General features: G+C 57.5%; 1 protein-coding gene across 19 annotated transcripts in view; it reads right to left on the reverse strand.

Annotated features, from left to right (window-relative positions):
* Window positions 1-23,701, reverse strand: part of KLC1 (kinesin light chain 1) — a 47,145-nt gene that overhangs the window by 19,658 nt on the left and 3,786 nt on the right. For all 19 annotated transcript variants that reach the window (XM_080668930.1, XM_080668929.1, XM_080668932.1 and 16 more), the window contains exons 2-12: window positions 12,835-13,096; window positions 10,776-11,006; window positions 8,345-8,423; window positions 7,658-7,883; window positions 6,884-6,971; window positions 6,284-6,385; window positions 4,217-4,390; window positions 3,990-4,089; window positions 2,753-2,802; window positions 2,612-2,679; window positions 1,428-1,536 (exon numbers count right to left, since the gene is read on the reverse strand). In XM_080668930.1, the coding sequence (XP_080525056.1) occupies window positions 1,428-1,536; window positions 2,612-2,679; window positions 2,753-2,802; window positions 3,990-4,089; window positions 4,217-4,390; window positions 6,284-6,385; window positions 6,884-6,971; window positions 7,658-7,883; window positions 8,345-8,423; window positions 10,776-11,006; window positions 12,835-13,095 (1,488 nt within the window). In that variant the 5' untranslated portion in view covers window position 13,096. The remainder of the gene's footprint in view (window positions 1-1,427; window positions 1,537-2,611; window positions 2,680-2,752; window positions 2,803-3,989; window positions 4,090-4,216; window positions 4,391-6,283; window positions 6,386-6,883; window positions 6,972-7,657; window positions 7,884-8,344; window positions 8,424-10,775; window positions 11,007-12,834; window positions 13,097-23,701) is intronic.

The raw sequence follows: 23,701 nt of genomic DNA on the forward strand, positions 1-23,701 counted from the left end.
TCAGACACTTCACACGCGTTTGTAATAGCCTGTGACGGGTTAACACGCAACAGCGCTTCCTGTGCAAGTCAGGGCCCGACGGCCACGGGCAACATGCCTCTGGGTCCGCAGGGGTTCACCCAGCGGCTCGTGGAGCGCTCACCTGTGCCGACGGCCCTCCTCCTCGGGAGGCCCGGCCCGACCACGTGCTCCTCACCCAGGAAATGGGTCCTCGAGGCAGGAAGGCCTTGCCCTGGTCTTCCAGTGCGAGGTGTTGGGGCATCACTACTCTCATCGGTGGAGGGAAGCGCCTGTCGCCCCTACCTCTTTATTGCCAAGCACCCTCGTGCATACAGCCCTGCGGCCATGGTGTCTCCAGGCCTGGACAACGGGGACAGTCCAGCGGCACTAGATGCTGCCCCTGTGCGCTCACCCACTCGCCAGCACTCAGGGTAACCCAAACCCACCCCCAGTGCTCTCGCAGTCACCTGCCCCCGGAGCGCACGGCCCGCAGGGCGCCGGTGACACTGCTTTGCGCTGTGGACAGCGTCCTGCTCTGTCTGTTCTTTAGTCCACGTCCCCCGCATTTTGTCCACTTGTCGGCGCGCTCGCTGCCTGAACAGCCCAGCCCGGGCTGCGCGCCCAGTCCCTGAGCGCACGAGGCTGGAGGCGCCTCACACAGATGGGGCGACGCCTGTGCAGGGGACCCCCCTCGGGCCTGAGCTAGTGCTGCGGCCCTGAACTGGCGCTAACCCATCAGCAACCCACCCAAGTAGGTGTCTGTGGGCAGAAAGCACATGGGCACGGCTACGGCGGGTCAGCGGCTGCCAGCGCGTCCTCCCCGGAGGCCCCGCTGCTCCGCGCCCACAGCGCCTCTCCAGAGCGGACCTATCGACGAGAACCTGCGGCACCTGGGCCGCGGGCCTGCCGTCAGCTGCGTGTGCGCCGGGGAGAGGTTCTGGCTCACGGGGTGGTTTCTGTGTGGCGGCCCCGGTCACAGCCCAGCAGCGCGCGGTGCCGGTTACCATCTTCCCATCTGGCTCTCACCGCGGCCCTCCCGTGGGTGTGAAGAGGTAGTGCGTGTGGCTTTAAACTCCGTCCCCGACCGCCCACAGCTGTGCCCCTCTCACATGCACGGGGGCCCCTACACCTCCCTTGAGGCTGGGGCCCAGCAGGTGCTCCACGCCCCGTGCCCGTGGCCTTCTGTCTTCACACGCCTGGACACTAGACCCCCAGACACGTGTGCACACGCTGTCCCCGCTCTGGGCGCCCGTTTCTAACTCTGGAGACTGCATCGACCGAGGCTCTGCTGCTTGTGTTTCTGGGTCAGACGCACAGTACGTGAACAGCACCGCCTCGCTGGTACAAACTGGAACAGTAAGGACTTCCTATCTCTAAGTCAAGGTTTCAGGAAGTCGCGCGTTAGAAAGAAAACGGGTCTGACCAACCTGCTTGCGTGACCGCATGGCGGCTTCCTCCAGGGTCTCTGCAGCTTCGAACTTGCCCTGGCGCCTGTAGAGCGCCCCGAGGTTCTTTAACGTCGTGGTGACGGTCGGGCTAGGAGAGAGCAGATGGTGGCAGACTGTTAACACGCTTCAGAGCAGCCGCAACCGGCAGCGCGGGATCTGAGGACTCGTGTTTGGTGAGAGAGAGCTTTTAGGCTCCATGGCCCTTTTCCCCATGTAAGGGGACAAGCAGCTCTTCTACCTCCAGCTCCCGCCTCCCAGCTCAGACCTCGGCCACCGCCAGAGTCTGCGCGGGCTGTGTGGGGACCACCACGCTTCCCGGCAGCGAGCCTGTGTCAGGCAGTGAGAGGGCGCAGAGGGAGACAGAAGGAGCCACACCTCACCGCCCCCCGCCCCCGGATGACCGCTGACGTGTGACCGAGGACAGCCGGCAGGGACGTGTGCTCGGCACTGCGCCAGCAGCCTTCCAGGCCCCAGCCACGGGCCGCTCATTTGGTGCAGACAGCCCGTCACCCGTCAGACGCTCTTCCAGGGGACAGGCACGTGGGCACGGAACAAAGCAGCTGTGCCCATGTCGGAGGCCCACTCCAGCACACCTGCACGCCACGGGGCCCCAGGCTGGGGGTCAGAGGCTTCCTGAACTAATGATGGGAAACGGCGCCTTAGAGGAGGAGTTAGCGAACAGACAGGAGAGAGCAGGAGGGGTTCCGGCCGGGAGGAAGCAGACCGGCAAGCCTGGTGTGGGAGGCACGGGCACCGGCTGGGTGCTCACACTGCCCTCGGCAGACACGGCGGCCAAGGGCAGCGAGGAGAGGGGGCTACGGCTCAGGGTCTCCGAGACGTCCCTACAGGTGTCTGTGAAGTGCTGGCTCCTGCAGGGCTGCTGGCCTTTGCTCTACGGCCGCCTTCCCGTGTCTCCACGCGGCCCTCTCCCTCGGCCACATGGTCGTCCGCCTTGGACACAGCAGCGTGAACGCACAGCAGCCGTGTTTTAGCGGACGGCGGGGCTTTTTATACGCCCATCACCTCGTCCCCAGGTTACGGTGTTTTATGGAGCCTGAGGAAACCACACCCGTGAGAGCGCTGCCCACCCCGTGGCCCCTGCCAGCCGCTCTTTCAGGCCCCGCAGCCCCGTCGGCAGCTTGTTTGCAGGGAAACACACACACCTGTCCACCTTGCAGGCCTTGTACCAGCCGCCATACTCTCCAAACGACGGCCCGTCCTTCTGCTTCCCCTACAGGACGAGAGGAGGTGGTGAGCGACCCCCGGCAGCCCCGAGCCCGCGGGAGCCCTGGGACGGAACTCACTTTGCACTCCTCCCTCTCCTCCGCGTGCATCCAGATGGGCTTGTTCTCGTCTGCGGGAGGAAACGACACTCTGTAAGCTGGAGCAGGACAGCCCGGGGGAAGTGGTCACGCTCCAGGGGCTGCAAGGCTCCGGTCGTTCTACGTTCCTCCTTAGGGGGACCTCTCCCGTGTGGACAGGTGCCGTGCCCACGGAGGACACTGGAGGGCAGGACCACGAGCTCGCAGGAGGTGGCCGGCTCATGCGGCGCGGGGGACAGAAGGTGCGGGAGGAAACGTACCAGACCTGGGAGGCGTCAGCAAACCCGACACCCGTGAGGGTTCCCGTCATGAAACTTTTCTTTTTTTATAAGTTTTTATTGATGTCAGAGAGGAAGGGAGAGGGAGAGGGGGAGACACATCAGTGATGAGAGAGAATCATGGATCAGCGGCCTCCTGCACGCCCCCCACTGGGGATCGAGCCCACAACCCACGCCTGTGCCCCGACCGGGATTGAACCCGGGACCCTTCAGTCTGCAGGCCGACGCTCTATCCACTGAGCCACACCAGCGAGGGCCGTCATGAACCTTCCAACGCTGGAATCGGCACACAGCACTCGGGAGCTTTAAAATCTGCGCAACCTCGCAGCAAACACGTCTAACAACAAGCAGCATCGCCCTCCCTCCGAACGCCAACGCGCGCCTGGCGAAGGGGAGCAGGTGCCTCGTGTCCCCTGTGGTTTCCTGAGCCACTGGGACCCTGACAGCGTTCCCTCCAGAACGGCCCCGAGCGCCCACGATGCTGAGGGTGTGGCGGAGCCAGGCCTGGGCTCCGGGAGTCAGGAAGCCCGGCAGGCCTGGCCAGTGGAGAATGTGCACTTTGGCAGGTCCCCGCCAGCACCGAGAGAACATTCTAGAAAGCATGAATGACTCCAGGGAGGTTTTCTAGAGTTGGTGCATCTAGGCCGTGCCTGCAACAGGCGTGGACTCTGGGGAGGACAGCGTGAAAAGCTGAGGCAGGTGGCCATCACCTCACCGAGTTGAGAGATGCCGGGTGAGCCGGCGTGCGTCCACCGTGTCACTGGGAGATGCACAGCTGTGCCACCCCTCCGCTGAGCGCTGTCTGGAAAACCATTTCTAACACTCAAGTCAGCTGCATCTTGAAACTGCTGTGCCGACGTGGGTGTTACCACCTGAAGGCTGGCATCAGGACTGCCAGGCAGCCTGCAGCAGCACCCGCTTAGCAACGAGGGCATCCTTACCGTCCACAGAACCAAACTCCCGCTCATGCGCCCGCGTGAGGATCTCTTTGTACAGGGTCTCTGCTTGCTTGAACTTCCCTTGCTTCAGGTAGCAGGAGGCCTTGAGAGAAGATGAGGCGCTCAGCGTCCTCCCACGCGAATGGGCACGCGCTCCTCGGGACAGCTCCGCCGTGAAGCGTCCCGGCCCCAGGAAGCGTCCCGCTGCGCTGCGCGGCCCGCCCACCTACCAGGTTATTCTTGGTCTTGGCCACGTTGGGGTCGTCGGGCCCCAGCTTGGTCTGGTAGATCTCGAGGGCCCTCTGGTAGTAATACTCCACCTCCTCGTACTTGCCCTGGTTCTGGCACAGCAAGGCCAAGTTGTTCAACTGCTTGGCCACGTCCGGGTGGTCCTTCCCCAAAACCTGGGAACAAAACATGGTGTCAGCACCCCGCCCTGCTCGCCACCAGCCCGTCTGCTCCCGAGTGTCCACACGGAGGCCTCCCGTCCAGGCTGCGCTGCTGAGCGGCTCCCGGGCCCTGTGATATAAGTAACTCAGCCAGAACGTGGGGGGCTCTTCTTCTGGGGGGCGGGGAGAGGCTGGTTTCCTTTACATGCTTTAGCTTCCTTCTTTCTTACAGCACAGATCCTACGTGGTAGGAACGTCATGCGAATTTTGAGGAGGAAACTGGCTTTTCTAAAGCCAATGCTACTATGACTGCGATGGGGGGGCTGTTTGGAACAGCCCAAACTCAGCCAGCCCTGTCTGACGCCTTCCTATGCAACCAACCTCCAAGGAACTGCCAGGCTTCCGCCCGATGCCGCCCAGCCAGCCCGCCAGCCCGCCCTCACGTGCAGACCCAGGTCCCCTGCAATCACCCCAACCACTTCCCTCACGTTTCCACCCCCATCGGCAGCCCCCCCTCCCCCGCCCACTCCCCACTCCCAGATGCCGACACTCCTCCCCCACCAGCTGCTCACCCCAGGTCGCTCTCCAGGCCCTGCGGATGGGACTCCCTCCATCCAATTTAAGGAGATCTCAGCCCGGCCCACCCGTTAGCTCAGAAGCACATCACCTCGTTTTCTTTCTTTGCAAGTATCACTACCTGAAGCTCCCTTATTTACCCAGCTCATCCTTTATCACAACTCGCACCCGCTAAGGCGCAGGCCCAGGAACGCCAGATCTTCTTCCCAAGGCAGCCCCCGCGGAGGAGTCACACTGGAGCAAGCGATTCGATTCGATTCCTTCTCTCAGTCTGTGCCCAGCGGCCTCCCCATCCCGTCCCACACTCCTTCCCCTCCCTCCTGGGCCTCTGCACGCAGCTCCTGCAGGCTCAGCTCAAACACTCCCGTCTGTGGGCAGCCGTCCCCAATGCCCAGGCCCTGGAGAAGCCCCGCTCTCGACGCTCCCGGCTCTAACCTAGAGGCCAGCGAACAGAACCCTACGTTCCCAGTTCTGTCCCGCGGCCTGTGCGCTGGGGAAGGGGCTGTGTTTCTGATCTGATAAGTCACCCACTCCCACCAGGCAGAGGCCCCGCCCTCCACAAGCATCTCCCGAGTGCGTGACTGAAAGGGCGAGCACGTGTGCGCCGATCTGGCGAGGCGCCGACAACGCCTGCGATGCCGCATTCCGTCCTGTGTCCTCCCGGTTCCAACCCGTCCCGCAAAGCAGGGCCTGCTGCTGACGGACCGACAGGCGCAGCTGACGTCTCACCGGGGACATGAGGACGAGCGGCTCGTCCCCTTCCCCAGGAAACACCAGCTAAGCGTCCGGCGATCCCCGGCTCAGCTGGCGCTGCGTCTCTAACCCCGAGCACAGTCCGCTGAGCCGGCTGGAGGCACACGCTACCCCTTCAGTATCATCAGCATCAACGCCGCAGCGGGGCGACGGCCACTAACTTATCGACAGCAGAGTCCACCCTTAGGTCTGGAAAGAACGTTCCCTTTTTAAAGCTGCAGGAGCCTATTTGGTGGCTATTCTCTTCCGGGCAGGCGCATGCCCGCTGTCGAATGAACGTCTGGTCCCGAGGAAGCCCTCCCTCAGCAGCCGCTCCCGGCCCCGCAGGCGGCGAGGGACACAGCCCGCCCGCCCCTGCACCCCGACGGAGGGTGGCCCACTGTGGAACGAGTTACTCTCGGTGAACGGTCCGTGCCCACCCAGTGGTCCTCCGTCGAAAGGTGAAACGGAGTCTTCTAAAAGCCCCGAACTCACCCCTGAAACCTACGTGACCTATTGACCAAGGCCACCCCAACACAGTTAACTCAAAATAAATGAAAACACGGTAAATACGTCATCAGAGCGCCACGCGAGCCGCACCTTCTCTCGGATCTCCAGGGCTCTTTTGCACAGCGGCTCCGCCTCCTTGTACTTCCCTCTCTTGCCATAAAGCACCGCGAGGTTGTTCAGGGTTGCTGCCACCTGCAACGGGGGGGTGGCGAGAGGGTGAGCACAAGCCCCGTGCTCAGGGCGGTCAGGGACGGCGAGTGCCATCAAAAGCAAGAGAGCGATTCACCGGAACAGATCACACAGCACGCCACAGGTGCTACAATCACACCAATCAGCATCAGCGGTCTTGATTTCTAATAAATCTCACTGGGAACCACACAGCCAACCACAGGCCTGTGTGCACACGTGAGCAGACTGTAATAAGGACGCCGATTCTGCAGGAGAGAATTTACACGAGTACATGCGGTTTGATTCAGGATCAAGAACTACAGTGCGTGCTCCATTGGGAGGGACACGTGCGTGCCTGGCCCTACTGGTGCCAGTCCCCGCGGCGCTGGGCGGAGGCCTACCTGTGCCATCTAGTGGAAAGGCCGCTCACCTTCCCTGTGGGTTCAACAGTAACGTGAGTCGGGTGGAGACACCAGGGAAAACCCAGAACCGAAAAGGAGGGGAAGGAGGAGGCCCACTCACCGCGGGGTGGTCTTTGCCCAGCGTTTTCTCGCGGATGGCCAAGGCGTCGTTCAGCAGGTTGGCGGCATCCTTGTACTTATTCTGGTCTCTGAAAGGAAGCACGTGGGGGTGTTGTCTGCCAGGCAGGCCAGGCGCCACGCCCCCTCAGCCCTTCCCTTGGCGCTGCGAGCGAGCGGGGACTATCACTACTCCATTTGCAAGATGAGCCACGGACGCGCAGAGCAGCCTCTGTCCCAGGGCCCTTTCGCAGGGAGAAGCGGAATTCCCCTTGCGAACAGGAGCTACGTGTTCATCCGAGGGCCACACAGAAACCAGCCCCAAGTCTTCCGTATACGGGGTCTCAAAAACTGTTTGTTGAGCCCGGCCTGTGTGGCTCAGTGGTTGAGCGTCGACCCAGGAATCAAGAGGTCTCCGGTTCGATTCCGGGTCAGGGGCACATGCCCGGTTTGCGGGCTCGATCCCCAGTAGGGGGCATGCAAGAGGCAGCCAATCAGTAATTCTCTCTCGTCATGGATGTTTCTATCCCTCTCGCTCTCTCCCCCGCTCTGAAATTAAAAAGAAAGGTTGTTGAATTGGAACCAAACCACCGGAGAGAGAAGGGCAGAGGGAAGCACTAGCCTGTACACCAAGGCCAGGATGTTGAACTGAATTGGAACCAAACCACCGGAGAGAGAAGGGCAGGGGGAAGCACTAGCCTGTACACCAAGGCCAGGATGTTGAACTGAATTGGAACCAAACCACCGGAGAAAGAGAAGGGCAGGGGGAAGCACTAGCCTGTACACCAAGGCCAGGATGTTGAGCATGGTGGCCACGTCCGGGTGGTCGTGGCCCGAGGTCTTCTCCAGGTCCTCCAGGGCCTGCTTGCACAGGGGCACGGCCACCTCGTAGCGCCCCTGCGAGGCGTACTGGATGACCAGGTTGTGCAGGGTGCGCAGGCGCGCTGGGATCTCATAGCCGCCCTGCTGCGCGGCCGCCGCGGCGCTGCTGTGCTGCTGCTGGACTGCAGAGAGGGTCCGGGTCAGCGGCACACAGGGGCCCCAGGCATCCTGACTAAACTCCCCTCTAGCCTTGGCCCCGGTTGCACATGCCACCCCACCCCCCCCACCCCCGGAAACCTGTCCGGCACTCCCTGGGCAGGCTGGTAACAGCAGCACCCTTACGGGTGACACAACCCCCAAAGCACACCCCCCCCACAACAAGGTGCCCTCGGCCCAGGCAGACGGCCCTGCTTTCCCACTCCGAAGAACCCGGACCCCCACGGAACTGCTGTGCTGGGCCCATGCCGAGGGGCTGGTCTAACGCCGCTACATCCCAACAAGAAAACTCCGGGGAAATGCGGCGACCCGAGCGTGCACGTGCTCCTGCGAGGCGGCTGCGCCACCAGGACACCCACGCGTCACCAGGCACGTCCCAGCACAGACCCTCCCCCAGCGGCATGCGCACCCGACCCCACCCACATACTTCCTTGACCGGGGTCATCGTCGTCGTTGGGGAAAAGGTCGTCCAGAGGCTCTTTGGTGGAATCGGTGTCTTTGTCCTCCTGGAAACCAACCCAAAACGACCTTAGCGCACAAGGGCCCTGCGACCTCTGCTACGCCTTTTTAATTAAAAACCTCGGAGCCCGGCCGGCGGGGCTCAGGGGTTGAGCGTCGCCCTAGGAACCAGGAGGTCACCGTGCGATTCCTGGTCAGGGCACATGACCGGGTGGCAGGCTCGACTCCTAGTGTGGGGCCTGCCGGAGGCAGCCGGTCCATGATTCTCATCATTGATGTCTCTCTCTCTCCCTCTCCGTTCTTCTCTTAAATCAATAAAAATGTATTTTTTAAAAAACCTTAGAAAAGAGGGTCCATTTTTAAGGCCACACACAGGATTACCCACAATCTGTCCGGGTTCTGAGAAGTTCACACAGAGCAGGGAAGCTCTCGAAATAAATCCTACTTGAAAACCACACACGTGAAAACGCGAAGCGCCCCGTGGCTGCACGCGTCTGCGGCGATGTGCCCGCAGGCCTGGAGCGCTGGGCCGCCTCCAGCTGCAGAGTGACTCGGTGTGCGGGAGGCCTCGTGGTGGGACTCATGCCTTAGTAAGAGGAGACACCAGAGCGTGTTCTCTCTCGCCCCCCCCCTCCCCGTGAGGACCCAGCGAGCAGGTCGCCGTCTGCAAGTCAGGAAGAGAGTCCTCACCAGACACCAGTCCTGCGGGTGCCCGGTCTCGGGCTCCAGCCTCCAGGACGGGAGAAGTGTCTGTGGTCCGAGCTACCCCGTCGGCGGTATTTTGTGTGGCCACCCGAGCTGACACAGGGTAATGTCTGTTTGCTTAGGACGAGGGTTCAGACTGAAGACACACGTGTGGGACACACTGGTCAGATTATGTAGTGAACAGGCCCAGTACCAGGTGGGCAATGAGAAATGGGAGATCAAAAAAATAAAAAATAATGAAATGAAATAAAAGTGGGCGCTCAAATGCAGGGCAGACTCAGGACGGGCCTGGGCAGGAAGGACGAACTGGGACGGGGCAAAGGGCTGCGTGCAGGGAAGAACCTGCAGCCGGCCTGTCTCAGCTGAACTGCGGCTGAGGCTCAGATGGCGGCCTCAGAACCCACAAGGACAAGTGTCTGCTTCTTTAACCCACGAGCCGACCACACGCTGTTACGGTGGCTGCGTTCACTGCGACACGTACTACAGGCATGTGAGGCGTGACGGGAGGGAAACTGGGTGAAGGGCAGGTGGGGATTCTCTCTCCATCTTTTCAACTCTTCTGTGAATCTAAAATTTGAAAGGTGTGTGTTTTCTGTAAGTTACCTGAGTCAGAAATAATACTGGATGAAAAATAATCAAGACTGCGGTCCACACCCACAGACAGAAGAAGGGCAGCTGCGCTCCTTGGAGAACCGCCACATTCCGGACACCGCAGGGGGAGCGGCAGGGCCTCGAGGAGCGAAGGCAGCAGGAGAGCCAGGTGTCCTGGGCGGGGCGGGCTCCGCAGAGGAAGTCGGGCCTCAGCACCATCCGCCAGTCAGCCCGACCCTGGTCAGCGCCTGGGCGGTGGCTGTGGACCTGGAGTCCAGCGTGTGACGGGCATGGACGCCAGACCGCAGTGGGTCAGGGCATCAAACCCCAGTTGGGCAGACCCGTCACAGGCAAGGCTGCCTCTCTGCCGTGGACCTGATAGTTACAATATTTTTACGTTTTCTGACCCTTCCTCTAAAAAACACACATGAAAAGAATACGGCAAAGAGAACTTCTCTGGTCCTGGCCGGTGGTCCAGTGGTTAGAGCATCATCCCTTGCACTGAAGGGTCAGGGTCATGGGTTTGATTCCTGGTTAAGGCACATACCCAGGTTGTGGGTTCAATCCCATCAGGGCGCACATGTGGGTTCAATCCCATCAGGGCGCACATGTGAGGCAAAAGATCAATGTTTCTCTCTCCCTCTCTCCCTTTTCCCCCTGCCCCAGAATCAATGAAAACATATCCTGGTGAGAATTGAAAGAAAAAGGCCCTGGCCAGTGTGGCTGTTGGTTAGGTGCCGTCCTGTGCACCCAAGTGTTGCTGGTTCGATTCCTGGTCAGGGCCCATGCCCAGGTTGTGGGCTGGATCCCTGCTGGGGGGGTGTGTGGGAGGTGGCTGATCAATGTTTTGCTCTCACATCAATGTTTCTCTCTCTCTCCCTCTCCCTTCCTCTCTCAAGAAAAAAAAAAACTAAAAAGAAGTTCAAAAAGGAAATTAAAAATTTTAAAGGAGAATGTCTATGACTTGCCTAGGGACTCAGGCCCAGGACCCCAACCCGCGATCTTGCTGAGTGCGTCCCTGGAGGGGAGACCCTGCCCCTGTGCTGAAGCCCCTCCCACACCCCATGGGACAAGCAGCACCACGCTCCTCCAGAACCACTCACAGACGGAGAGATGTCGTCGTCGTATTTTTTTAGCTGGTTCATGAATTCCAGATGTTTCTTCTCTTCCTCCAGCTGGGCCACAGACTGCTCGCTCTTCTGCAGCTTCTGCTGCGTGTTGGCCAGCTCATCCCGCAGCCACTGGTTCTCCTGGCACAGGCGGCGGACCTGCGCACGCAGCTTCTGCTTCTCCGACTCCACGGCGTTCAGGTGGTTGGACAGGGCCATCATGACCTGCAGACAGGCGCTCGGGCTGCGGCAGCGGTCCCAGACCCGCCTCCCTCCACCAGGCCCCGAGCCGCGGCCTCCACCTGCGACTCGTTCCCCAACGTGCCAGGACTCCCGTGTCCACCTCGGTCACAGGCCACACCCGGGACACCCAGGAGTAGCACACGCCCAGAACATGTACAGAAAATAGACATGCGCTTTGTTTGAGAGCGTCTCAAGTGGACTAGCAATGGACGCACAGCTACTCTCCTGATAAAAATGCATTTTTACTTTCCATCCAGACAGCTCCAACGCACTTTCTCGCGACGTGCCCCCACGTGACAGTGTGTGTGCGCGCGCCGAAGTGTGCAGTGGTCACTCTGGGAGGGGCTGGGTGGCACGAAGGGGAAGGAAGGGCAGGCAGATCTGCCAGGTGCCACGGGAAGGAAAGGCATCTTTGCCGCTGGCATCACGGGTCAGGGGTCCCAGCGAGGGGCTGCCCAAGACTGTGCCTGCGGGCCCTGAGCAACGTTGGGGACTGAGCGGCTGCGTGCTCCTGGGAACGGAGCACAAGAGGAAGCTGGGAAGATGGCCTCGGTCTGTGCTGTTCAGACCTGCCACCTGCCCGGCCCCCTTCCTCATCCTCCCCGGGGTGAGAGCTGAAACTCCAGAGGCGAGCTTTTCCTTCCTTCCTTCCTAACCAACATCTGCCAAACTAAAAAGGAAGCTCATGTTCACATCACGTTTCAACAACAGAACTGACAACACAATAGCTCCGCAGCAACCGAACACGTTCACGTTCTCTCCCTGGCGCTGAGCAGGGTCAGGAGCAAGGGCCCCGCGAGGGCGAGGGCGGCACGGGTGCGGAGGGAGCGCCTCCACGGCAGCAGGAGCTGGTGAGCGGGCAGCGCAGCTGCTCCAGTGCCACCAACAGGAAGAAAGCCAGCAAGTGCCTAGTTTTACCTGGTGTGCCGGCAAAGCCGTTACGGGGCGAGGGGCACCGCACGCTCGCGTCTCCCGTCTGTGCCGGCACGACAGAAACCACGGCCGGGTCAGATCTACACGGCCCCGCCTGGGGCCGCAGAGGCCAGCAGCTGCCGGCCGACAGCCAGGCTCCCTCCGCCCTGCTCAGAGCCGGGCACTGTAAGGGGCAAGATGGCACTCCCAGTCTCCCCCACGCGGCGTGGCCTCGGAGCGTCCTGCAGCGAGGCGGCAGCAGAGCGTTCCACGCGAGCTCCAGGAAGCAAGGAGCCAGCGCGCCCTTCCTGCCCTCCCGGCGCCAGAGCGGGGCCCTGGGCGCAGCGGAGCTGTCCTAGTCCGCGGGACAGGCAGGGCCTGGGGTCCCTGGTGACCGGGCAGCCGCAGACCCTGGCCGGGACAGCTGCCCTGGGGCTTGTTTTACAGTCTGTGAGATGGAAGCCACTGCTTTGTGTTTTGATGTGTGCGGCCAAATCCAGTCCTAAAGGACACGTTGGCCCTGCTTTTTAAAGTCTAGACATGCCCAAACCAACCGTCACGTATCTAACACGCATAACCCTCTGTTACTCTATAACAGGCGTCCTCAAACTACGGCCCGCGGGCCACATGCGGCCCGCCGAGGACATTGATCTGGCCCGCCGGGGGCCGCTGCCTGTCCTGCTTAGCAGCCGACGCGTCCCGGGCCCGCAGTGCGCATAGGAATTTGTTCATAGTTTTTTTTAAACTATAGTCCGGCCCTCCCACGGTCTGAGGGACAGGGAACTGGCCCCGTTTAAAAAGTTTGAGGACCCCTGCTCTATAAGGATCTTCATTCTGGTTAGTGAGGCGCCCTGAACCCGCCGCCCGGCTCGGCCATGCCCGCAGCCCTTGCTTCTACCTGCGCCTCGCTCAGGCCCAGCTCCAGCATCTCCAGAGACTTCCGGATCATGTTGGACTTCTCCTCCACCAGGTTACTCTCGTCATCTTTCTTCAGACACTTCAGTGTCTCGAGCAAACTCTGCAGGATGGAGTTGTGCTCATTCTTGAGCGCTTCCAGCCCCTGAATCACCTGCTTGGTCTTGGAAATAATCTCGTCCTGCGTGAGCTTCTCCAGCCTGTCTTCCTTCACGCACACCATTGTGGACATGTTGTCATACATTCTGGAACGGAAAAGGCAAAAATCAGGCGTCTCGCCGAGGTCTCACGTACATTACAGTCTAAGAAGATACCTGAGCGAAGACTGTAAATTAGTATTTTTGTAGGCAAATACCAAGTATGTGTATTGATTTAATATTCTACACTGGTTCTGTCTTTCCTTGGCAGACCAGTTTAATTATCTTCCTGGCTATGACTGAACTTTTTAATGGAAAGAATGGCAGCAACAGAAACGAATGCCAAAGATTACAAGCAACAAACATCCAAATGGCATTTCCAAAACGCACGGCCTCCGTGCACAAAATGTTCTCGGAGGGTCTGCAGTCTTATTTTTCCTGTGAAGTGCAGGAGGGAAGTAAGGTCTCCGGCTTGCTGACCAGGTGCCCTGAGGCGGTCAGGCTGGAAGAGGAGCAGGAGCACTGAGGGGAGGGGGAGGACTGCACATCGGAGCCCAGGCGGGGCTGACGGCATAAGGTGAGCGCGCTGCAGACCCAGGAGGCCCTGCCTGCCGCGGGGTTCAGTCGGCTGGGTGTCAGCCCACATTCAATTCCTGGTCAGGGCACACGCCCAGGCTGCGGGTTCAGTCCCCAATCAGAGTGCATGCGGGGGAGGCAACCGATCAATGTTTCTCTCTCATATCTCTCTCCCTTCCTCTCTAAAATCAATTTTAAAAAAAATACCTCAGGGGGGGGGCGGGGGGCACGCCCCCTGGGGTAGAGCAGGTGTGAAACCCCCCCCCGCCCCCGGCCCCTCCCCCCCCAGCCCTGTGTGGTAACTGCCAGCACGCAGTGGGCGCAGACAGCTGCGAGGAGAGGAGGAGAGGAGAGGGATGAGCTGAGGTCGGAGGCTGTGGGGCGGCTTCCTCAGAACCGCAGGTTCCTGCCCAGTCTCACCTCCGAGACACAAGCTCTACTGAAGGCGGCTGCCTGGCCGGCGGCCCCGCTGGTGAGCGTCATCCTGACAGGCCTAGGCTGCAGGCGCACACAAGGGCACATACAAGGTCACCCATGACTGCACGGACAGGTGAAATGAGTCCATGCTTCTCTCCTTTCCCTCTCTCTCTCTCTCCCTCTCTCTCTCTCTCTAAAATCAGTAATTTTTTAAAAGGCAGGGCGGTTTGCGAGGCCTTCACTGAGCTCACGGCTCTCAAGGGCACTGCCAGCCCCAGGAGAGCAGGGCCTCGTGTGTCCCGTCCTGCGCGCCCCTCTCGGACTGTCACGCGGTCGCTGCTGAGGGCACACGCGCCGGCCGACGGAGGCCTGGTGTCCGGTGAACAGGACTCAGCGGGTCCCCAGAGGGAGGAGGAAACGAAGCGAGGCGCCCTCCCCGCCGCCGGCAGCGACCTTCTCAGCAGTTTCCACGTGACGCAGCCCTGGTCCTCCGTCCCCACGCAGAGCCGGGCTTACGAGGTGAGGCCTGACCGGGGCTGGCCTCCGGCCCACGCAGGCGCCGAGGGCAGGCTGACACCACGCACTCCGGACTCCGAGAGCTAGAGGCACAGCGACAGACCTCCATGGGGGGCGGGGGGTGGTGGGGACGGACTTGGGCAGAAGAGGAATAGAATCTACGCTCTCGCCGCCCTGCTGGTGCGTCCGGCCACAGGAGTGCGCGTGCACACGGGGCACACACGCCTGTGCCTCTCATAGCTCACCAGCAAGAACACAGGGTAACACCTGACCGGGCTGTCCGGAGGGCAGGCAAAGGAACCTCCTCAACCCTCCCACCCACACAGGACGACGTGACACTTCTGCCACAGGACAGACAGACCAACCTGACACCGAGACGAGAACAGAAACGCTGAACACGCAGCAGGGAGAGGTTAAAGCAGAACTGTCAGGTTCTCCCGCCCGCCTTAGAGACTGCTCTGGTCAGAGACTGAATTTCTGTCCCATGGGTGATCAGGTCACCGTCACGTGATGATCTCGTGTCCCATCTCCTCCACCTGATCAGCTCCTAAGCGTACCCTCACACAATCAAACTCTACTAATCAGCAGGCGATACGATTTTCACCAATCTGACAAATTTTATTTACCACAACCGTCCCCCTCTCTCAAAAATTAACAAGAGAGCAAAGGCCAGAGAAGAAAGGAGCATCCGCCCCGGGTCACTTTATCAGGTTGTGTGACTTACAGATCCATTTTTTAATTTTACTGATTTTTAAAGAGAGCGAGAGGCAGGGGGAGAGAGGGAGGGCATCGATTTGATGCTCCACTTACTTATGCATTCACTGGTTGCTTCTTGTGTGTGCCCTGATCAGGGATCAAACCTGCATCCTTGGCGCATGGGGACAGCCCTCTAACCCACGGAGCGACCTGGCTGGGCCCTTACATATCAACTTTTCCAGAAAGGAATGTGGATGCACAGAGAGAGGCAGCCAAGGAAGACACGGCCATTCTGACCGCTCGTGACTGGGCCATGTACTTCCTACGGACACAGCCGAGGGAAGCAGAGAGAAAGCAAGGTGGGCCATGGCATCCGAGATGCTCTTCCAAGAGACGCCGAGCTGCACAGCGGGAAGCCCTCAGCTGGCGGGCCGGCCACCTCTGCACACCGCCACGGCCCGACCCGGGGAGCACTGGGCGGCGGTCCTGCCCTGGAGGGGGGCGGTCCTGCCCTAGAGGGGGACGGTCCTGCCCTAGAGGGGGCGGGCGTGGAAAAGCAAAGAGCCTCTAATGTGCCTGCAGAAAACAACCCAAGTTTACTCAGGGAAGTAAGCACGCAGTCCACGGTCTGAATGACACCTAATGCCGAAGGTGATGGATGAGGAGGTGGGCGGGCCTTTGGGAGGTCAGGAGAGGAGCCCTCATGAACGGGATTAGCGCTCTTTATATAAATATATATATATATATATATATTTTTTTTTAATTGACATCGGAGAGGAAGGGAGAGGGAGAGAGAGATAGGAACATCAATCACGAAAGAGAATCATCCGTCGCCTGCCTCCTACAGCCCCCTCTAGGGACCGAGCCCACAACCTGGGCATGTGCCCTTGACTGGAATCGAACCCGGAAACCTTCCGTCCGCAGGCCTACACTCTATCCACTGAGCCACACCAGCTAGGATGGGATTGGTGTTCTTTTAATAAAAGGCCCACAGACTCCCCCTCCCGCTGCCGCCACGTGAGGACACAGCAAGGAGATGGTGTCTGAGCCAAAGCAGGTCCCCACCAGACACTGGCTCTGCCAGCGTCATCATCTCCCAGCCACCACAGCTGTGAGAACTGACTGTCTGATGGTCTTCTGTTACAGCAGCCCAGATGGACTAGACATTCTTACCTTGGAACCCAAGATTACAGAGTGTGTTGTGGATTAAATGATACAACGGTCAGACCCTGGAAAATTAGATGACGGAGCCTCAGTTCCGTCCAGGTTACACACCCAAGAATAATGAAAACATGCTTACCTAAACCCTTGCAAACAAATGCTCCAAAAATGAAACGGTGGCAACCGCGAACCCTGCCCGCCAGTGTTGTGGCATTATTCATAATAACCAAGACGTGAAACGGCCCGAATGCCCATCGGCTGATGAGTGAGCGGATGAACAAAATGAGGGCAGCCATACGGCGGAGTAGTTGGATATAAAAAGGAACAAAACACTGGTCCGCACTACAACACAGGTAACACTGTGCCGCCTACACAGCCAGGCAGAAGGCCACACGGTGCCGGCCTCCACTTACACGAGGGCGCGCAGAATCCGGAAGGAGATCAGTGGTGGGCGCGGGCGGGAGGGAGCGGGCGTGGGTGCAGCTTTCTTACCAGGTTGATGAAATGTCGGGAACTGGACAGCCCTGTACATTTTTCATATGTAAACCACACCAGGTGCACCGGTTAATAATGCGGATTTTTTTCAATAGATGGAGTTACACATATGTGGATGTATGTGCGATTTGATATGATGTTATTTTGTTGTATTGACAACAAGCTTCAAAACTTCGTATGTCCACGCTAGCTGGTTTGGCTCAGTGAATAGAGCGTCAGCCTGTGAACTGAAGGGTCCTGGGTTCGATTCCGGTCAAGGGCACATGCCCGGGGTTGCGGGCTCGATCCCCAGTGGGGGACATGCAAGAAGCAGCCAATCAATGATTCCCTGACATCATTGATGTTTCTATCTCTCTCTCCCTCTCCTTTCCTCTCTGAAATCAATAAAAATACATTAAAAATAATAATTATTAAAACTTCATATGTCCAATTTGCTGAAGGTGTTAACATCATAGATATTTTTACACTTAAAAATGTCGAGTTTTGTGCCAAAAAAAGAGCATTTGCGGGAAGTTTAAATTCATTACTTTATCCTGAAGAAAAGTGCTGCTGAAAGCTTCGGGAAGCTTATGGTGAACATGCTCCATCTCAAGATACTTGTGAACGCTGGCTTAAAGGCTTTAAAAGTGATGATTTCGATGTTAAAGACAAAGAACGTCCAGGTCAACCAAAGAAGTTTGAAGACCAACAATTACGAGCATTATTGGATGAAGATGCATGTCAAACTCAGAAACAACTTGCAGGAAGATTAAATGTTGCTCAGCAAACAATTTCCGATCGTTTACCAGCAATGGGAAAGATTTTAAAGGAAGGAAAATGGTGCCACATCAACTGAGCGAAAAAGACAAATGGAAAACCGGAAAGTCATCAGTAAAGTGTTGCTTCCACGGCACGAAAGGTCTTTTTTTTGCATCGAACTGTGACTGGCGATGAAAAGTGGATTTATTTTGAGAATCCCAAACGCACAGAATCATGGGTTGATCTAGGTCAACCATCAACATTGACTACAAGGTCAAATCGCTTTGGAAAGAAGACAATGCTCTGCGTTAGGAGGGATCAGGAAGGTGTGGTGTATTATGAGCTTCTAAAACCAGGTGAAACCGTTAATACTGATCGCTACCAACAACAGATAATCAATTTGAACCACGCTTTGATCATGGAAAGACCAGAACGGGCCAGAAGACACGGCAAAGTAATTCTGCGCACCATCACACACTTCAAAACCCGTTAAAGACACGCAAAAAGATCTTGCCTGGGAAGTATTAGCCCACCCGCCGTGTTCACCAGCCCTTGCTCCTTCAGATGACCACCTGTTCCCATCGATGGCACACGCACTTTCTGAGCAGCACTTCAAAACCTACGAAGAAGTGGACAATTGGGTCTCTGAATGGTTTGCCTCAAAACAAGGAAAGTTCTATTGGGACGGTGCCCTCCGGAGAGGATTTAAAAAAACAGGCCAGGCCGCCCACCTCCGGGCAGAGCCCTGGCGAGGCCTGGGCAGAGCACTGAGGCCATCTGTTTGCCTAAGACACAGGCCCCTCTTCACAGGTGCAAACTGGAAGCATGAGACACTACGGGAAGGTGCTCCATGAAACCAGGAGCACCCACTTTTTCCTAAAGCAAGGGTGAATGAGCCGAGCGAGGCCGGTGTCGCTACTCAAGTCCCTGGTTGAAAAGCGGAGAGCAAACAGCTTCGTGGGCCCGCGTGCCTGAGAGCACACACAGGTGCTGCGTGTCGAGAGCATGCGCTCCGACGTGGGAAGAACTGCTTGTTTCCCAAGGAAAAATGCTAGCAGCGCGGCATCCTAGCAGAAGCGAAGTTGGCATGTAAGTGGCAACCAACGGCCCGTCTGCATGGAGTGCCCTTCCTCCTACCCGGAGACCAGCCGTGAAGCCCAGCTCTCCTGCCGGGAGGAAGGGGCAGGGAAGAGGAAGGGGCAGGGGAAGAGGAAGGGGCAGGAGAAGAGGAAGGGGCAGGGGAAGAGGAAGGGTAAGAGGAAGGGGCAGGGGAAGAGGAAGGGGCAGGGAAGAGGAAGGGGCAGGGGAAGAGGAAGGGGCAGGGGAAGAGGAAGGGGCAGGGAAGAGGAAGGGGCACGGAAGAGGAAGGGGCAGGGAAGAGGAAGGGGCAGGGGAAGAGGAAGGGGCAGGAGAAGAGGAAGGGGCAGGGAAGAGGAAGGGGCAGGGGAAGAGGAAGGGGCAGGGGAAGAGGAATAGGAAGGGGCAGGGGAAGAGGAAGGGGCAGGGAAGAGGAAGGGGAAGAGGAAGGGGCAGGGGAAGAGGAAGGGGAAGAGGAAGAGGAAGGGGCAGGGGAAGGGGAAGAGGAAGGGGCAGGGGAAGAGGAAGGGACAGGGGAAGAGGAAGGGGCAGGGGAAGAGGAAGGGACAGGGGAAGAGGAAGGGGCAGGGGAAGAGGAAGAGGAAGGGGCAGGGGAGAGGCAGCGGGAGAGGGGCAGGGGAAGAGGAAGGGGCAGGGGAAGAGGAAGGGGCAGGGAAGAGGAAGGGGCAGGGGAGAGGCAGCGGGAGAGGGGCAGGGGAAGAGGAAGGGGCAGGGGAAGAGGAAGGGGAAGAGGAAGGGGCAGGGGAAGAGGAAGGGGCAGGGGAAGAGGAAGGGGAAGGGGCAGGGGAAGAGGAAGGGGCAGGGGGAGAGGAAGGGGCAGGGGAAGGGGAAGAGGAAGGGGCAGGGAAGGGGAAGGGACAGGGAAGAGGAAGGGGCAGGGGAAGAGGAAGGGGCAGGGGAAGGCAGCGGGAGAGGGGCAGCTCTCTCTCACACCTTCACATCTTTCCGATCGTGCGTTTTCCCAAGGCAGCATACATTTCCTAATTATTCAGAAACAAGAACAGAGGCCATAGCAGGAAACAGGAACCATAAGAGGAAAAGACTGATACACTGGACTTCATCAAGTTTTAAAAGTACTGGGTGAGAGAAAGCAGAAAAATAAAAAATAAAAAAAGATGGGATAAGCGTTGACTGAATGAATAAGGCCTCCACTTTCCTTAAAGAACATGTAAAAGGCAGTCAAAAAAATTAGTTAAGCCACAGATTGGGAAAGGTATTTGCAACATATGTATCTGACAAAGACTTGTACCCAAACACAAAAAAATTCCTACACTCGCCCTGGCCAGTGCTCAGTGGTTAGAGCGTCGGCCAGTGGACCGAAGGGTCTGTGGTTCGATGCCCAGTCAAGGGCACGTTCCTTGGTTGCAAGTTCCCCAGCCCCGGCAGGGGCATGCGGGGAGGCAACCAATGAATGTCTCCTCACGCCGATATATTTCTCTCTCTCCCTCCTCCCTCCCACTCTAGGAATCAATTGGAAAAAGTATCTGCAGGTGAGGATTTTTAAAAATCCAACCTTCAACAATAAAAAGACGAAGAACCCAATTTTTTAAATGGGCAAAACCCTTAGGACAGACACTGCTCAAAAGCGGGGCACAAGGCCAGCAGGCAGGGAGGAAGCGCCGTCGCCACTGGTCCAGGAGCCGTCACTGACCCGAGGAGAAGGCCCTGCTCAGGACCAGCAAGGCCTGCGGAGCCGGGGAGGGATGTTAACAGAAGAGGAGGAGCCGAAACCCGGTTTGGCTCAGTGGATAGAGCGTCGGCCTGCGGACTGAGGGGTCCCAGGTTCGATTCCGGTCAAGGGCATGTACCTTGGTTGCGGGCACATCCCCAGTGGAAGGTGTGCAGGAGGCAGCTGATCGATGTTTCTCTCTCATCGATGTTTCTAGCTCTCTATCCCTCTCCCTTCCTCTCTGTAAAATATCAATAAAATATATATTTAAAAAAAAAACAGAAGAGGAGGAGAGGGCGGGAGCCACGGGAGCGCGCGCTCATTGCTAGTGGAGTCCAAGGCACAGCCACTTGGCAAAACTGGCAGGTTCGGGACACGTCAGCCGTGCAGCGAGCCTGAGCCGCCCCCTCCGAGGCCGCGTCCAGCCGGCACAGAGCGCCCGAAGGCCATCTGGAGAAGAATGGCCACGGCGGCCGGCCCACAGGGCAGCCCCGCTCGCTCGGGATGAAAGGAGCCAACGGAGGGACCCACGCCACAGCAGGGGTGCTGTTCGAGTGCTAGGCTGAGCGACAGAGGCGGGATGCAACCAGCCAACCACCGGGTAGCATCCTCCCTGAGACCAGAAGGCAGGGCAGGACTGGCCTGTGCTCAGAAATCAGGACAGCGCTGCCTGCGGGGCAACTCATGTCTGGGGAGGGAGGGGCTCAAGGGAACTCCCTGGGCTCTATTTTGTGTTGTTGTTAGTCCTCTCCTGAGGATATGTTTTTCCAGTAACTTAAGAGAGTGGAAAGGGAGAGACAGAGAGAAACATCGATGTGAGAGCCATATGGATTGGTTGCCTCCCACACGTCTGGGCTGTTTTTTTTAAACCTGTTTATAAAGTAAACTCAGGTGTATTGTCACTGCAGTAAAGACTACCGCCGCCGCTTTGCTTAGTGGCAGTATCGTAGCCAATGAGGTTTATCCGAGGCATGATTATTGCTAATTAAAAAACAAAAAAAAACAAAAAAAAACTACCGCCTCACGATCTTTTTTAAAAATATATTTTTATTAATTTCAGAGAGGAAGAGGGAGATAGAAACATCAATAATGAGAATCATCATTGATTGGCTGCCTCCTGCACGCCCCCTACTGGGGATCGAGCCCACAACCCAGGCATGTGCCCTTAACTAGAATCGAACCTGGGACCCTTCAGTCCACAGGCTGACGCTCTATCCACTGAGCCACACCAGCTAGGGCTGGGCTCTATTTTGATATGTATTAATCAAAACTGAATGAAAATTATAGTCAAAATCTTAGTATTTCACTGCATAGAAAGTGTATTTCAATATTTTTTAAATATATTTTATTGATTTTTTTACAGAGAGGAAGGGAGAGGGACAGAGAGTTAGAAACATCGATGAGAGAGAAACATCGATCAGCTGCCTCCTACACACTCCCCACAGGGGATGTGCCCGCAACCAAGGTACATGCCCTTGACTGGAATCGAACCCGGGACCCTTCAGTCCGCAGGCCGACGCTCTATCCACTGAGCCAAACAGGTTAGGGCAAGTGTATTTCAATTTTTAAAGCAGAATTTCCTAACTGCTGTATATTAATGCTGTATGGACTCAGAAATTGTTATTCGGATGTCGACTGAAAGATGGCTATGAATGGTTTGGTTTTGAGAACACAATAAAGTTGAGATGTGATAGGCAGATTAAGATGCCTCCCCCCAAGATTCTTAGCCCCTGGTGTACCCACACCTTCTCCCAGTTATTCAATCAACCACTAATCTTGGGACTGCAGTGCAGGGATTCTGCAGATGTAATTAAAGTCCCAAATCAGCTGACCTTAAAACAGGGAGGTTAGCCAGTGTCCTGACCTAATCACATGAGCCCTTGTCAATCCGGGTCTGGAAGTCAGAGACTCGGTGTGAGAGGAAGCCGGGCTGCAGGAGGTTCCCCACAACTGGCTTTGAAGAGGGAAGGGGCCGCGGCTAGGACCTGAGGAGAGCCCCCAGCCGAGAGCCAGCCAGCAAGGAACACGGGACGCTAGCCCTCAACCAAAAGACCTGAATTCTGCTGCTCTGAGCTCGAGAGGGGAAACGCCACTCAAGCCCACGTGAGCAGCCGGGAGCCTGAGCTCAGGAGGGTCCAGATAAGCCATGCCAGACCCTCACCCACAGACACTGGGTGTGAACTGCATTGTTATTTAGTTATTGAGAGAGAGAGAGAGAGAGACAGAGAGACAGAGAGAGAGAGAGAGAGAGAGAGGGAGGGAGGGAGAGGAAGAAGAAGAAGAAGAAGAAGAAGAGGAGGGGGGGGGGAGGAGGAGGAGGAGGAGAGATAAACATCCACAATCTTTGTTGGAATACAGGATGACTTGCCAACCAACAGACACCTGGCCAGGGCAGGCTCCGCATTATTATCCTGATTCGTGATAACGAGGCTGTTGCAAGTAAAGGACTTGAGTCCGAAGCCCGGCCCCACAGCCAGGTCCTGCTGGCTTAGGTAACTTGCCCTCTCTAACCCAACGTTTCCTCCACGGAAAATAGAGGTGGAGCCCTGCGGAGTGTCACCCTGATACACCAAGGTTTCTGGTTTGATGCCGTCAGGGCCCATACAAGAAGCAACCAATGATAGCATAGATGGGTAGGACAACAAATCAGTGTTCTTCTCTCTCTCTCCCTTCTCTCTTTAAAACCAATTTAAAAAAAAAAAATGGAGGTGGTTGCCTGGTATGGTGCCTGGTATGGTGCTAACCTCACCGTTACCAGTTTCACTAGTATTAGCAGTAGCACAGTAAACTTCAGAGGCAGGGACATTCAAAAGCATAGATCCAAACTGCTTCCATCTGCCTCCAAAAATTAAAACAAAATAAAATCATGATCCATTTTTTATCTGAGAGCAGATCAGCCAGGGGCTGCAGGGCGCCTTGGGAAAAAGGCCGGGTCCTCTGCTGCCACTGTCACTCAGCTCTCAGAATGAGCCCTCCTTCTGCAGGAAGGAATATTCTCGGAAAAAATTTGGAAGGTCATTAATAACCTCCTAGATGCCAAATCCAACAGACTTTTCTGTCCAACTCCTCCTTGACCTCTGAACCAATGTGACAGTGCCCAAGCCCCGCCCTCCCGTTTCCCGGGGGCACCCTGCTGCCCTTCGGGCCCCTCCGTCCACGCCCACGGTAAGAAGCCTCTAGAAGAGGTCATGAAGGACACTCAACTGGCTTTAGCCAATATGATGCGCCTCTCAAATCTTTATCTCCAGCATAAATCTGTCCTGAGCTCCGGCCCTAAACCTCCACCGGCCCGCTAGTGCACCGGCCACCCAAAACACTTCAGATTTAACCCAAAACCAAGTGCGAAG

This window comes from Plecotus auritus, assembly GCF_963455305.1.
Source record: "Plecotus auritus genome assembly, chromosome: 1".
NCBI lineage: Eukaryota > Metazoa > Chordata > Mammalia > Chiroptera > Vespertilionidae > Plecotus > Plecotus auritus.